We start from the raw sequence: 14,625 nt of genomic DNA on the forward strand, positions 1-14,625 counted from the left end.
AGTTGGACGCGCGTAGAAGAGAGAAAAGGGGTAAACCTCCCTCACGTTGACGTACAACATCTGCTACGAATGCTTTCCATTTCCCGATACCGCTTTACGTATATGGCAAATAGTCCAAGGAAACGTTAGTCGGCAGTTGGAAGCAAATGGGAAATGTACGATGTTGTTTCTCAGCAGCGCTTGCATGTCGTAGAAGCGGATGTGGGATTGCCGTTTCGTTGGACGCTTTTTTTTTTCTTTTGGTCTTCTCCGCTATTTTGTTTATTTAGGGATTTGGGTTTGAGGGCATGATGCCATTGCACTCTACCGCCGCACTTAAAAGGAGGAGGGGGGGGGGAGGCTGTCAAGCAAGAAAATGTGTACCAGTGTAGGGATTTGTGGTGGGTTCACGAAAAATTTATTCTTTCCGAGAGGGAATTATTCCAAGCCTGAAAGGGATGATATTGATATGTTTGGTACTGCTGTACTATTTCTTAACATTGCGGGTTACTTTATCTCGCTTCTTTTATTTCGACAGAGCGCATGTTTGCTTGTCATTTCAACACCGCTACACTTCATCATCACCATTACTACCAATGGTGCTGCTAATAGGCTGCCGTCGTCATGCTGTGGGCATTCAGTAGAGGCCGCATAACATCCACAGAACTCCTCCAACTGCTTCAGAAACACCAGGAGAACATCGATGCCCAAAGCGTATTTTGGCTCTCAGAGGCGCAGGCAAAATATCACTATCGGTTGCAGTGCCGTGGCGGCGTTGAAGTCCCAAGGGATATGCTTCCGAGGCCGGCCGTATACTCAATTATTGATTACTCACCCAGCGAGCGGCGTTCGCTGCTGCAGTCGCTGCCGCTGCTGGCCATCAGAGATCATAAATGGTTACTTTTAACAAAAAACTGTACGGGTTCAGAACCATTTGCGTGGAAGGCCGCTACGCTGGAGCAGTATGTTGGGGCTTTACTCACCTCCCCGGCTAGTGAGGCCAACTTTGATGGTACGCTTTTGGTGGATGCCTCGGTTGCCGTGCCATCACGCCCGCAACCGAGTGTACAACTTTTCAATGCACAAGAGACCTCCAATCCATTTCTTGCTGATGATTCGCTTCGTCACACACACTTGATAACAGGAAAGCCTTTCCCTCATGGCGTGTCAAGCGCCCTCTCTACATTGTGGTCACAGTTTTCATACACCTCGATGCGGTGGCTTCCCGTTGATGATGATGCAACTAATCTCGATAGCCTCACACTCAACTGCAATCAGGAACCCCATGCAGTGTTTGACCCCGAACCTGTGCAGCTTGTGTGTATTGGGCAGCTGGCTGAGGAGGAGCAGGCCTCCATCCTTCACTCGGCACCCAGGTGGGTATTGGAGCATTCGCTGAAGCGCCCGATTATTTTATCTAATGGTAAATGGATGACATGGCGCAAGATGGAATTGGATGAGGATGTCAGGCTGCCATGTACGGCAACGGCGCGGTGGCGCTCCAAATGCCAACCACCACCGCAGCACCAAATTTGGCTTCGTATCACAAATAACATCCATCATACGGGTGCCCCGCTGCAGCGTTGTATAATGCACCGGAGGCTTTTTTACAACTCTTCACAGATTGCGGTATGAGTATGTCTTTTCCCTTTCTTTTTTTTTCTTCCTCCTTCGTTTCACTTTCATCTTCAAGTCCACTCTATGCATGACTGTATCGACGTGGATGCACATTTGGATTCTCGATCTTCCCCTTCACACAGTGCGCACCGTCGCTGTGCGATATATTTTTATTTATTTATTTCTTTTCTCCCTTGTTCAATGGCTCAAAACCGCAAGACTAAGTGATCAGTCTGAAAATATACAACCAGATATATCTACAAATAATTTGTTGAAAAGGAAGCACAATAAGGAAGAAACAACAAAAGGCATATTTATCTTTCGATCTATATTTGTTTCCCCAAGTCACACATTCTACCACCAATAACAGAAATGAGAAAGATATATATTGCGGGTCCTGCGGTGTTCAACCCGGACATGGGGGCTTCCTACTACAATAAAGTTCGTGAGCTGCTAAAGAAGGAGAATGTGATGCCTCTGATTCCCACAGATAATGAAGCCACAGGGGCCCTCGACATCCGTCAGAAGAATATCCAAATGATTAAGGATTGCGACGCCGTGATTGCTGATCTTTCACCATTCCGCGGCCATGAACCCGACTGCGGTACCGCGTTTGAAGTGGGCTATGCAGCGGCGCTCAACAAAATGGTGTTAACTTTCACTTCCGATCGCCGCAACATGAGGGAGAAGTATGGAAGCGAAGTTGACAAGGATAATTTGAGAGTTGAAGGGTTTGGCCTCCCCTTCAACCTCATGCTGTACGATGGTGTAGAGGTGTTTGATTCATTTGAGTCCGCCTTTAAGTACTTCCTGGCAAATTTCCCCAGTAAGTAATGCTACGATTATTCTTCCACTCTTCCCTACCCTCTCCTCTTCTCTCTTCCACACACGCGTATAGCCACCCACATATATTCACGTATCATACATATGGGGAGGGATTGCCCCGGAAATAACAGACACATGCATGCATATGTGTGTGTTTGCGTTCGTCATCTTTTGTTTCCCTTCAGAATTTTTTTCTTTTTTGCGTGAATGCTTCGATTTTTTTTTTTTTTTAAAGGTGAAGGATGTGTTCTCATCGAAAAAATATGTGTGCGTGTGTGTGTAGTGGTGATGGGATGGAGGGAGCGGTGGGGTGCCGAGGCAAATAACCATGCGGGATGGAGGAAAGGCATGTGGCGGTATCGCCAGGTCTGGTGAAGCTGTTTCTTTTTGCAAACTCCACCTCTTTTTTTCCTCCTCCTCTGGCGTGTTTCCGTATTAATTTGTTAACATATGTTTTGATCATTTTTTATTTTCATTTTGTTTGTTTCCTGTAATTTTTTTGTTTCAGTTTTTTTTTACTTCACTGCTTCATTTCACCCACGTCGAGCATATGCGTGCTGTCGTCATTTGGTATCGGCGTGGGAAGTAGTTGGGTAGCTGAAGCAGAAAGGAAAAGTAGCCTAAACGGGAAAAGGAAATAATTCGCAACAGGCGGGTGCAAATTTAGTCGGTAGGATCTGAATGAAAACACGTCCTTTTTTTTAAGTATATATTTTTGGACACGCATGCACATAGACGCATATATATATATATATGTGCTCATTTGGCTCTGCGTGTTTACTTCTGTTTTACGTCCTGCTTTCCTTTCCTCCTTCACTTTGACAACTTTGTCAGCCAACACCACAGACATTCTTCATTTCTTCATATCTCCCTCCTCACACCACTTCTACGCGTGTGTGCGCTCTTTTTTTTTCTTTTTAATTTCCTCAGTTTTGTGAATCGCGTTGAATCGTGTTGCGTGTGGATGCACGGAAAGGAAGAGGAAAAAGAAAACAAGGTCGTCACATGATAGCCATTCTGTTTGGGTTCACCTTAGGTACTGCAGTTGGTGCGTGTAATCGCGCTCATTATTCATCATATGGTTCCAGCGTTTACATCGCTCCACTTCCCTCTAATTCACATAACTCACTTGCGTTTATGGATATTGCGCGTTACCGAGCTGGTCTCTTCACAACTCACCAAAGCGTTTGCGGCCGAGTTGTGATTGAACTGTTTGACAGCATCTCACCCGTTAGCACGACGAATTTCCGTGGACTTTGCCAAGGAAAACATGGAACCTCCGGTACTGGTCACAAATTGTGTTATAGTGGGACGCGACTCCTCCCTAATGAATGTTTTATTCGAGGTGGTGATGTTACATTTGGCTCTGCAGCCGGCGGTTGGTCCATTTATGGCCGAAGTTTCCGCGAGATGGCGAAGGGCAGCAGCAGCAGCAGCAGAAGCAGTGATGTAAAGGGAAAGGGACTTGTGTACGCCGTCGGGGCAAACGCTCAGTGGGGCTCTGAATTTTTAATAACTGTGGATGGGTTTACACCGGGGGAAGATCATATTTTGTTGGGTCAAGTGGTGGAAGGTTATGATGTGCTGCAGCGGTTGCAGCAGCAAAGCCTTTTGCCACATGCAAAACGTTTTATTCATTATCGAATTCTGAAGGCTGGGGTTCTTAAGGAAGCGGAAACGCCCAACTACGGGAAAGGTTCGGCGTTCCTTCGGTTTTGATTACCAAAACACAAGTGAACTGATACACACACACACACACACCAGCAGTGAAGAAACAAAAAAACAAAAATCGTTCGCGACTACCTTGCTCTCCACATTAAGGAGTGCCTCGCCACATCTGGTGGCGTCAAACGCGGCATCATCTTTATACGATACCGGAGAAAGAAGAAAAGGAGGAGGAGGAAACTTGGCGGGTATGCAACGCACGACACAAGCACTATGAGGAGGGGAAAATACCTTTCCCGCGTTCTTCATAGCGCTGTCATCACTGTCGGCAATGGGACCCTGTCATCTACGTATCTTTTATTTTGTTATTGTTGACTATTATTATTATTATTATTTTTATTGCAGTTCCATAGATGCGGTTCACCGCACGCGGTACCTCCGCCTGACATCATTCTCTCCACATTCCCCCCTTTTTCTCACACTTCTTTGTTTCCTATTGCTCATTTCGCTTTCCTGTGGCACAGGGTATCTGCATAGTACAGCAGCGGCTATTATTAATTTAGAGCACGCAACAGATGGCGATACTTCTGACACTCGTTGCTGTCATGCATTATTCCGTTGTGGCCACTGCCCTCTTAAGTGGTGTACCTCAGGATGCGGTAAATGTGACATGTGAGTTCCTTAACCATGTGAGAGGGACGGCAAATTTCTCGAAGGAGCTCTCTCTAAAGATCGAAGAGAATTCCTTCGTGGCGTCGGAGTCGAGATATCGGACAACTGAAGAGGTGCGAAAGGCGGTACGAACATATCTTCGCGCGGAGGCCGCTGTTGGGCGACATCATTCGGAAGGTGAAGCGATGGCGCGGGCGGGGGAAGCCGCTAAAGCGGCAAATGATGCGGAGGAACAAGCGACTAAGGCAGAACTTAGGGCGGTACAGGCAAGAAGGAGGGCTAACCATCTGGTGGAAAGCATTTCCCGTCGCTCGCACTCAATCCTTACAAGTTTCAAGGCAGTTTTGATCGTCTTTAACCAAACCGAGGCGGATGAAGATAGTGTAACCGCGGTGCCATACAACTGCCCTGAGCGTGATGTACAAAATGTTTCCCGGGAGGTGTTGGAAACGGAGGTAAAGCGAATGGTTACGCATTTGGAACCCCACATTCCCGTCCCACGGCAAGATATTATTCACCGTCTTGTGCACGATGTGGGTGCATTAAATGACACCGCGGTTCTAAGCGAGGCGGCTTTGCGTGACACCATGGCCGCGGAGGCTGAAGCAAAAGCAGCGGCGACGAACACAATTGTCGAGGCGATCCGCGGATTTAAAGACGGCATCGAATCATCGCCACCAGATGATGCGGAAGGGGAAGGTGATGAAAGGAGAATGGCTACATTGGCAATTGTTTGCTTGTTACTTTTTCTTAGTGGCTGAATGAAGATATGCAACCTGTGGGGAACCTCGTTCTTTCATCTTTGCAGTTTTGTTTTTGCCTTTTTTTTTCTTTTTCTTTTCTTTTGTTTTCTCCCCCCTTTGTTTTTGACTCCCTGTTCGATCGCTCGGTGTGCGTCTTTACTTCCACCCCCCCCCTGCTGCTGCTGCCGCTGCGGTGTGTGTATTTGTGTGTGGGTCCGGTTGTTTTTAAAACAATCTGTTGGTTCTCCCCACCCTTTTCGAATATCATGAGGGCGTTCGAAAAACAGATGTGGAAGTTGGTGGTGAATGTGTGGATGTGAGGGATGCGTCGCCAGTTTGACATTAAATATGCGCGACCCATTTAATATTTTACGAAACACGTATGTACACACACACACGCATATTTATTTGTATGCATAAATGCATGTATGTGTGCGTATACGTTCATTGTTTCTCTTAGTGTGTTGCTGATTAATTAATTATATATGCGAGAAGGAATGATGAGGGAGAAGGGGTTTAATGGAGTGACTTACTCTTTCATAGTGTGAGCCTCATGTGACCAATTGGTGATTGGTTCTAACGCATGGAATATATAAACTAAAGGCGTAAATAAATAAATAAAAACTTTTTGCACATATGCGCTTTTATGTGGGCGTGTTCGCATTTCCCTTCAACAGTCCTTTTCCGCCACATCGGATGCACGTCATTTCCAAACCACCGTTGCATTCCCTCTTATTTTTATTTATTTATTTTCTTTTGTTATTACTATTGCTGTTGTTGGTATATTTTTGTTTAGGCGTAATGGAGCAGAATCGAAATAACCTCTGCAGCAACTCTTCCCGTTAAGGGGGGGAGAAAAAAAAAGGAAGGCCGATAAATTTGAGGACGGCGATTTGTTGTCGTGGCTTCCGCATCGTTACGGTGCCCATCAGGAGGCAACAACAACAACAACAACAAAAAAAAGAAACAACAAAAAAAAATTGTGGCTGCGGATTCGGAAGGGTTTAAACCAGCCGCTGTCGTATTAAAACAAAAAAAAAAAGGGGGCCCAAATCGCACTAAATTTGGGAGAGCGATAAGGCGACATTTATTATTATTATTATTATTGTTATTATGGAGATGATGGCGATGAAATTACGACGTTGCGAACACCTCATGGCATTAACTTAGCATAGTGTTCATGTCTTTGCGAATTCGTGCATTTCGTAGCATTTGCCATGAAGCGGGGTTGAAAATGGAAGTGCGTTTGTGGAAGAAAAAAAAAATAAAGGATGAAAAAGCCGCAGCTGCCCAATGGTTGATATTATTTTAGCATGGTTACTAGTCTTTGGTAAGTTTCCCATACTTTTGTTCAGACCCTATCTCTCGTGGTTATGAGAATTATAAGGAAATATCCAATCGTGAGAAAATTGAGACGCAGATATTACAACTACATGACCCGTGGCACTCTCCGTGTGATGACAACGCGGTCGTTTATTTATTACTATTATTATTATTTTCCTGGTGGCTCTCGCGCAGCCTTCCATCCAAAATAGTTCATATGGTGGCAGTTGCTGAAAGACTCGATCAAATCACCATGGAGCAAAATAGAAGTAACATTTAAGGAAATGCTTTCCCTTCATGATGGCATTGTAAACAACCCCATTGTCCTTCCGTGAAGGCATCACATGAGAGGTGATGTGCAGGCAAACATATGAATAGACAAAATTCGTATGTGGTAAGTAAGTGAAGGGTTATGACAAAATCCTCTGTAGACGAGTTGGGGGAAGGGCCACGGTTTTTGATTAATTAAGGGAAATGTAGGCCTTTTAGAAGTTAAATAAATAAATAGAATCCGTCCATGCACCTTCTCTACCTTTATTCGTGGCGAGGTGATATTACAGGGATGGGCGTGACGCCGTCTCTTATTGCGATGGCTTATCGCAGTGTGGCCACTTGTGGGTTTACGCCCTCAACCTTCATTTTTCCACACGGCCGTCAAAACGATCTCTCGAAATGCGCTCGGCGTCGAGATGAATTGCACCCACATGTGGCGTTACCGTATTCCTGTTCCCTTGGAAACTGTCTCCCGTTGTGCATTGGATAAGTTTGTCCATTACAACCGACTAAAGTTCTACTTTTGCCTCATACCCCGCCTCCCTTTCTTTTTTTTTTCATTCCCGTGACAGAACCGGACGCTATTTTTTTTAAAATTATTCTGTTTGAATATCCGCGGGCGCCCACTCCTTGTTGCAACCAGTACCCCTTTTGGTGCCAATACTTGTTCTCACTGATACTGAGGGCGGATCCACATATTTAATATGGGTGTGCTGCAATTACTTCCTCACTAAATCAGTCATTTTAGCGCCGCTAACTCTCTGCGCTATCCCCGTTTCAATCAATTTCCACCACTACTTATTGCTCTTTGCAGTTACGGCCGGCAAATTATAATGAGTGGTAAAGAGAGACGTCTTCTCGCATAGCCTGGTCGCAGATTTCCGATTAACAACACAATGACGCAAACCGTTCGCCATGGCGTGGCCGATACGGCAAGGCCCCTTAAGAAGTATCGACTTCTCAATCTTCATAAGACACACTAAAGTATACCAACTGATCCTACGTATTGGGCGGTGTGTGTCTGTGTGGGTGGAAATGCCTTTTCGGCAACGTGGAGAAAAGCGGGAAGATCACGCCAAAGCTTTGCGGGAGCACAAACACCGAAGTCTACTGGACGGCCTCGGGAACGTGAAGAAGGTGGCTGGCCACTCACTTCAAACGACCAAGATCCATTAGGCCAACGAATCTTAAATTCAATTCCCGCAATTCCTTCACATGCTTTAGTCCTCTTACCTTCTGTAAGCCGATACATTCACGAATATCAATAACCTCCATCTTTACACATCCACCCACATATACATCTTCCAACGCTTTACACTTTTCAATGGACAGTTTGAGATGATTATTTGCTTCACGCACATCAACATTACGCAAGAGCTCACACTCATCAATTCGTATTTCCCTTATACTCTCATGATATCTGAACATACTAAAACTTTTAATACTGCCACAATTACTCACAAGAAAGCTCTTCAAGGCTTTACATTGCCCCAAGCCCTTTAACCTGCCTATACCCTGACAGTGCGTGGGTTTCACATTGCCATATACCCAGTTTGTTAGTGATTGTGGGTTTTATTAAATATTGTTACTGACGCCATTGTTTCATGAGCCGTGTCAGGTCCCTGCAGGTCTCACTAAAATTGCATACGAAATATGCCCATTTACCTCACTATTCCCTTCACGGAATATTTTCTTATTACACCATAAATAGGGGGAAATGCATTCATTACTGAATGGCCAGACCACACCTCCACGTCTTTAAACTATTTAGTCAGAAAATTGCACATCTTACAAACACTGTTTCATATGAGGGGAGGAGTGTGCTACACATGCGCCTTTACTTCACGCCAGCTTGGGCTGTAGATATGCACATACAACCCATTTTCACATCTCCCGTAATATTTATTACAGAAAAAATAGTTTATTATTTTTATTTTAAGGGGAAGGGGGACGGAGGGAGGGAGAAAAATATCATATATAATGGAAGGGAAACCTCTCCCGCAACAGGTGAGAAATTTTTAAATTGTAACCTCTCCAGAGGTTAGCCCTTCCTAAACTAAGCAAAATAAGCAAGAGATGATAATATCATTCATTCCTTCCTGTAACATGGAGAGGTTGCCCCACCCTTTTTGTCAGGTGAAGAAACTGCCTCACCTTTCTCATCAATTACATCTTCAGCATTACCTCTTCTTCGTCTCACAAACACAAGCACCACAGCTGTAATAATCGCGAGGATAGCGACAGGTATGAGAACAGCCATAAGTATTACCTTGCTTTCCTTGATCTTACTGCTTAGTGCTGATCTATCACTAGTCTCCAGGAGGTCACCGAAGTCCGCATCAGCTCCAACGACCTCTGGTTCGGTTCCACTTGTTGTTCCTGTTCCTGTTCCTGTTGATATTGTTGTTGATGTTCCTCCTGTTGTTTCTGTTGCCCCACCCTCTCCAGTTGAAGTGCCAACCCCTCGGTGTGTGGTCTCGGGAGCGGCACCTCCAGGGTTAGTGAATTTTGCACCCTTTCTGCTTGCTTCCTTGGCTTCGACCAAAACTTCGCTGAGTGGCTTGCCTGCACTCAGTCCGCTGTGGACAGCACTTGCACCACTATAAAAGCCAGATACATCATCATGAGTCTTTTTACCTTGTTCGTGTGACTCTTCGAGTTCCTTAAGCTTGTTCGTGGCTGAGTCATAGTCGGCCTTCCAGTTGTTGGTGACTGGCTGTTGGCCTTTTGGTTTCTTATTTTCCCATTCTTCTAAGGCTTGTTTCATCGTCCCTGAGGATATATCGTCATAAAGTGTTGTTTTGTGACCCGTTGCTTCGCAGTCAATGGTATTCCTTCCCGTCCCTGAATAATGGGTTTTGAACGTAATACCTTCACAGCTAGTGGTCTGTGCATTATCTCCCTTCTTCCCGCAGTACCACTCTAAAAGCTGGTGAAGTCCACTGGAATTTTGGCCGTCATAGTCAAGTTCCCATCCTCGCGCCTTTTTTGCCGCTTCTGTCGCAGCCTGGCAGCGTTTTTTCGCTTCCTCGCCATACATTTTCGCTGTTGGCAGCTTATTCTTTAATTTATCCTTCGCCTTTTCGTATATGTCCTTCACTTTTTTAGTATCAGCATCCGAAAGCTTCGAATAGCCATCGTTACTGTGTGCACGGTTTTCCAGTGTTTGTAACCAGTGTTCCAACCTGTCCAGCCAGAGTTGTATATCATCCGCAAAGCCTTGAGTTTTTTCTCGGATTTTGTCTGCCCTTCTTTTTTCTATAGTTTTAGCAAGATCCGTCAGCTTACATAGCGCCAATGCACCTTCCTTGTTTAGCTTTGTCTCCCCATTTGCTTCCACCGCTCGTAGCAGTAAACCTGCAAAGGTAACCGCAACCAAGGAACACCTTATCATATTTCCCTTGTATCAAACTTCGCTTCTTTGTATATTTCGCAAGCCAGTTCACTCTCCCACATAAATACAATTATGCACAAAAAGAAGCAATACTCATAGAATCATCAGCAAACATTATTGTAACTTTAGCAATACAACCGCAGTTATCATCTTTACTTCCACTTCATAATCATATTATCTTACAAAGGCAATCACATCATTCCAACAGTAACAACTTTCCACTCTCAGATATCCTGTTGATATCCTTGTCTCCTAGTTTTGCTGAAGGATAAAATAAATATTCTGCCACACCAACTTATAGTTGCTTATGGTTTCTCTTATTTCCAATTCCATGGGAGGAGGATACACATATGCATATATCATGTATGAAAGAAGTATTTCCTTTTGATGTGATGATTACTGGGTATGAACAAACAAATAGTAACATTCATAAATTAGCTACCTAACAACTTGGTCATTATGAGTAGAATGGGAGGTGTCATTGTCACCGCTACGTTTCGAATAGTATTCTGTTTCACTGATAACTTCCACCCTGTAGTTGAATAATTTCAGCCTCTCCTGTGTAACCACACTATCAGAAATCACAATACTCCTCAGCACCCTACAATATCTCAAAAATCTCAAATCCTCCAGTTTCTCACAACACTTCACATTCAGCTTTTCCAACCTCGTGTCTTCATACCTGTGTATTCCCGTTATCTCTCGCAGGTTTCGACACCCGGATAAATTCAATTCCCGCAATTCCTTCACATGCTTTAGTCCTCTTACCTTCTGTAAGCCGATACATTCACGAATCTCAATAACCTCCATCTTTACACATCCACCCACATATACATCTTCCAACGCTTTACACTTTTCAATGATCAGTTTGAGAAGATTATCTGCTTCACGCACATCAACATTACGCAAGAGCTCACACTCATCAATTCGTATTTCCCTTATACTCTCATGATATCTGAACATACTAAAACTTTTAATACTGCCACAATTACTCACAAGAAAGCTCTTCAAGGCTTTACATTGCCCCAAGCCCTTTAACCTGCCTATACCCTGACAGTGCGTGGGTTTCACATTGCCATATACCCAGCCTTTTATCGACCATGAGTTTATTAGATATTGTTAACTGACGCCATTGCTTCATGAGCCGTGTCAGGTCCCTGCAGGTGTCGCTAAAAATGCATACGAAATATGCCCATATACCTCATTACTCCCTTACCGGAATATTTTTTTATTACACCATAAATAGGGGGAAATATATTCATTACTGAATGGCCAGACCACACCTCCACATCTTTAAATTATTTAGTCAGAAAATTGCACATCTTACAAACACTGTTTTATATGGGGGGGAGGGGTGTGCTACACATGCGCCTTTACTTCACGCCAGCTTGGGCTGTAGATATGCACACACAACCCATTTTCACATCTCCCGTAATATTTATTACAGAAAAAATAGTTTATTATTTTTATTTTAAGGGGAAGGGGGACGGAGGGAGGGAGAAAAATATCATATATAATGGAAGGGAAACCTCTCCCGCAACAGGTGAGAAATTTTTAAATTGTAACCTCTCCAGAGGTTAGCCCTTCCTAAACTAAGCAAAATAAGCAAGAGATGATAATATCATTCATTCCTTCCTGTAACATGGAGAGGTTGCCCCACCCTTTTTGTCAGGTGAAGAAACTGCCTCACCTTTCTCATCAATTACATCTTCAGCATTACCTCTTCTTCGTCTCACAAACACAAGCACCACAGCTGTAATAATCGCGAGGATAGCGACAGGTATGAGAACAGCCATAAGTATTACCTTGCTTTCCTTGATCTTACTGCTTAGTGCTGATCTATCACTAGTCTCCAGGAGGTCACCGAAGTCCGCATCAGCTCCAACGACCTCTGGTTCGGTTCCACTTGTTGTTCCTGTTCCTGTTCCTGTTGATATTGTTGTTGATGTTCCTCCTGTTGTTTCTGTTGCCCCACCCTCTCCAGTTGAAGTGCCAACCCCTCGGTGTGTGGTCTCGGGAGCGGCACCTCCAGGGTTAGTGAATTTTGCACCCTTTCTGCTTGCTTCCTTGGCTTCGACCAAAACTTCGCTGAGTGGCTTGCCTGCACTCAATCCACTATGAAGAGCGTACGCTGCATTATAAAAGCCAGATACATCGTTAACTGTCTTTTTCCCCTTTTCGTGTGACTCTTCGAGTTCCTTAAGCTTGTTCGTGGCTGAGTCATAGTCGGCCTTCCAGTTGTTGTTGACTGGCTCACCGTCGCTTTTTGGCTTCTTCCTCTCCCAATTCTCTAAGGCCTCTTTCATCGTCCCTGATGTCACATCCAGGTAAAACGGCACTGTAGAACCCGTTCCTTTGCAATCAATTGGGTTCCTTTCCCGCCCTAAGTAGTGTTCTTTTACTTTAACACCATCACACTTCTGATTGTTTGCATTATCTCCCTTCGTTCCGCAGTACCACTCTAAAAGCTGGTGAAGTCCACTAGAGTTTTGACCCTCATCATCAAGTCCCCATCCTCGCGCCCTCTTTGCTGCCTCGGTCACCTCCTGATGGCGTTTTCCAGCTTCCTCGCCAAATTCTTTCGCTTTCGGGAGTTGTTCACTCACTTTACCTTTCGCCTTTTCGTATATTTCCTTCACTTTTTTAGTATCAGCATCCGAAAGCTTCGAATAGCCGTTGTTGCTGTGTGCACGGGTTTCCAGTGTTTGTAACCAGTGTTCCAACCTGTCCAGCCAGAGTTTCAACTCATCTGCGAAACCTTCAGTGTCCTTTCTGATTTTATCTGCTTTTTTTGTTGCAACAAGATCAGCGACATCCGTCAGCTTACACAGCGCCAACGCACCATCTTTGGTCAACTTTGCATTCGAGTTCGCTACCACCACTCGTAGCAGTAAACCTGCAAAGGTAATCGCAACCAAGGAATACCTTATCATATTTCCCTTGTATCAAACTTCGCTTCTTTGTGTATTTCGCAAGCCAGTTCACTTTCCCATATAAATGCAATTATGCACACAAAGAAAAACAGGCGATATTCATAGAATCATCGGCAAACATTATTGTAGTTTCAGCAATACAACCGCAGTTATCATCTTTACTCCCACTTCATAATCATATTATCTTACAAAGGCAATCACATGATTCCAACAGTAATAACTTTCCACTCTCAGATATCCTATTGATATCCTTGTTTTTTAGTTTTGCTGAAGGATAAAATAAATATTCTGCCACACCAACTTATAGTTGCTTATGGTTTCTCTTATTTCCAATTCCATGGGAGGTGAGTACACATATGCATATATCATGCATGAAAGAAGTATTTCCTTTTGATGTGATGATTACTGGGTATGAACAAACAAATAGTAACATTCATAAATTAGCTACCTAACAACTTGTTCATTATGAGTTGAGTGGGAGGTGTCATTGTCACCGCTACGTTTTGAATAGTATTCTGTTTCACTGATAACTTCCACCCTGTAGTTGAATAATTTCAGCCTCTCCTGTGTAACCACACTATCAGAAATCACAATACTCCTCAGCACCCTACAATATCTCAAAAATCTCAAATCCTCCAGTTTCTCACAACACTTCACATTCAGCTTTTCCAACCTCGTGTCTTCATACCTGTGTATTCCCGTTATCTCTCGCAGGTTTCGACACCCAGATAAATTCAATTCCCGCAATTCCTTCACATGCTTTAGTCCTCTTACCTTCTGTAAGCCGATACATTCACGAATCTCAATAACCTCCATCTTTACACATCCACCCACATATACATCTTCCAACGCTTTACACTTTTCAATGATCAGTTTGAGAAGATTATCTGCTTCACGCACATCAACATTACGCAAGAGCTCACACTCATCAATTCGTATTTCCCTTATACTCTCATGATATCTGAACATACTAAAACTTTTAATACTGCCACAATTACTCACAAGAAAGCTCTTCAAGGCTTTACATTGCCCCAAGCCCTTTAACCTGCCTATACCCTGACAGTGCGTGGGTTTCACATTGCCATATACCCAGCCTTTTATCGACCATGAGTTTATTAGATATTGTTAACTGACGCCATTGCTTCATGAGCCGTGTCAGGTCCCTGCAGGTGTCGCTAAAAATGCATACGAAATATGCCCA

The 14,625-nt window shown here is 44.1% G+C and overlaps 8 protein-coding genes across 8 annotated transcripts, besides 12 other annotated features; 4 read left to right on the plus strand and 4 right to left on the minus strand.

The window, feature by feature from the left end:
* Positions 1-14,625: part of a sequence feature (sequence corresponds to BAC RPCI93-30H13) that runs on past both edges of the window.
* Tb927.5.1350 (hypothetical protein, conserved) lies at positions 604-1,614 on the plus strand (the record flags this gene model as incomplete). The annotated part of the gene is made up of 1 exon (XM_839716.1): positions 604-1,614. One exon carries the CDS (start codon positions 604-606, stop codon positions 1,612-1,614), a length of 1,011 nt encoding a protein of 336 aa, XP_844809.1.
* Positions 1,759-1,780: a sequence feature (AT_rich).
* On the plus strand, positions 1,969-2,430 carry Tb927.5.1360 (hypothetical protein, conserved; the record flags this gene model as incomplete). Its single annotated transcript, XM_839717.1, has 1 exon — positions 1,969-2,430. The coding sequence occupies one exon, from the start codon at positions 1,969-1,971 to the stop codon at positions 2,428-2,430; it is 462 nt and encodes a 153-aa protein (XP_844810.1).
* Positions 3,427-4,140, plus strand: Tb927.5.1370 (cyclophilin-type peptidyl-prolyl cis-trans isomerase, putative; the record flags this gene model as incomplete). The annotated part of the gene is made up of 1 exon (XM_839718.1): positions 3,427-4,140. The coding sequence occupies one exon, from the start codon at positions 3,427-3,429 to the stop codon at positions 4,138-4,140; it is 714 nt and encodes a 237-aa protein (XP_844811.1).
* Positions 3,842-3,866: a microsatellite.
* Positions 4,444-4,487: a microsatellite.
* On the plus strand, positions 4,944-5,519 carry Tb927.5.1380 (hypothetical protein; the record flags this gene model as incomplete). The annotated part of the gene is made up of 1 exon (XM_839719.1): positions 4,944-5,519. The coding sequence occupies one exon, from the start codon at positions 4,944-4,946 to the stop codon at positions 5,517-5,519; it is 576 nt and encodes a 191-aa protein (XP_844812.1).
* Positions 5,579-5,611: a microsatellite.
* Positions 6,234-6,254: a sequence feature (AT_rich).
* Positions 6,438-6,458: a microsatellite.
* Positions 6,589-6,616: a microsatellite.
* Positions 8,994-9,036: a sequence feature (AT_rich).
* On the minus strand, positions 9,187-10,491 carry Tb927.5.1390 (65 kDa invariant surface glycoprotein, putative; the record flags this gene model as incomplete). Its single annotated transcript, XM_839720.1, has 1 exon — positions 9,187-10,491. The coding sequence occupies one exon, from the start codon at positions 10,489-10,491 to the stop codon at positions 9,187-9,189; it is 1,305 nt and encodes a 434-aa protein (XP_844813.1).
* Positions 9,468-9,530: a microsatellite.
* Tb927.5.1400 (hypothetical protein) lies at positions 10,930-11,454 on the minus strand (the record flags this gene model as incomplete). The annotated part of the gene is made up of 1 exon (XM_839721.1): positions 10,930-11,454. One exon carries the CDS (start codon positions 11,452-11,454, stop codon positions 10,930-10,932), a length of 525 nt encoding a protein of 174 aa, XP_844814.1.
* Positions 11,924-11,966: a sequence feature (AT_rich).
* Positions 12,117-13,424, minus strand: Tb927.5.1410 (65 kDa invariant surface glycoprotein, putative; the record flags this gene model as incomplete). Its single annotated transcript, XM_839722.1, has 1 exon — positions 12,117-13,424. The coding sequence occupies one exon, from the start codon at positions 13,422-13,424 to the stop codon at positions 12,117-12,119; it is 1,308 nt and encodes a 435-aa protein (XP_844815.1).
* Positions 12,398-12,460: a microsatellite.
* Tb927.5.1420 (hypothetical protein) lies at positions 13,869-14,393 on the minus strand (the record flags this gene model as incomplete). The annotated part of the gene is made up of 1 exon (XM_839723.1): positions 13,869-14,393. One exon carries the CDS (start codon positions 14,391-14,393, stop codon positions 13,869-13,871), a length of 525 nt encoding a protein of 174 aa, XP_844816.1.

The sequence above is a fragment of the Trypanosoma brucei genome, chromosome 5, assembly GCF_000002445.2.
Source record: "Trypanosoma brucei brucei TREU927 chromosome 5, complete sequence".
Lineage (NCBI taxonomy): Eukaryota > Euglenozoa > Kinetoplastea > Trypanosomatida > Trypanosomatidae > Trypanosoma > Trypanosoma brucei.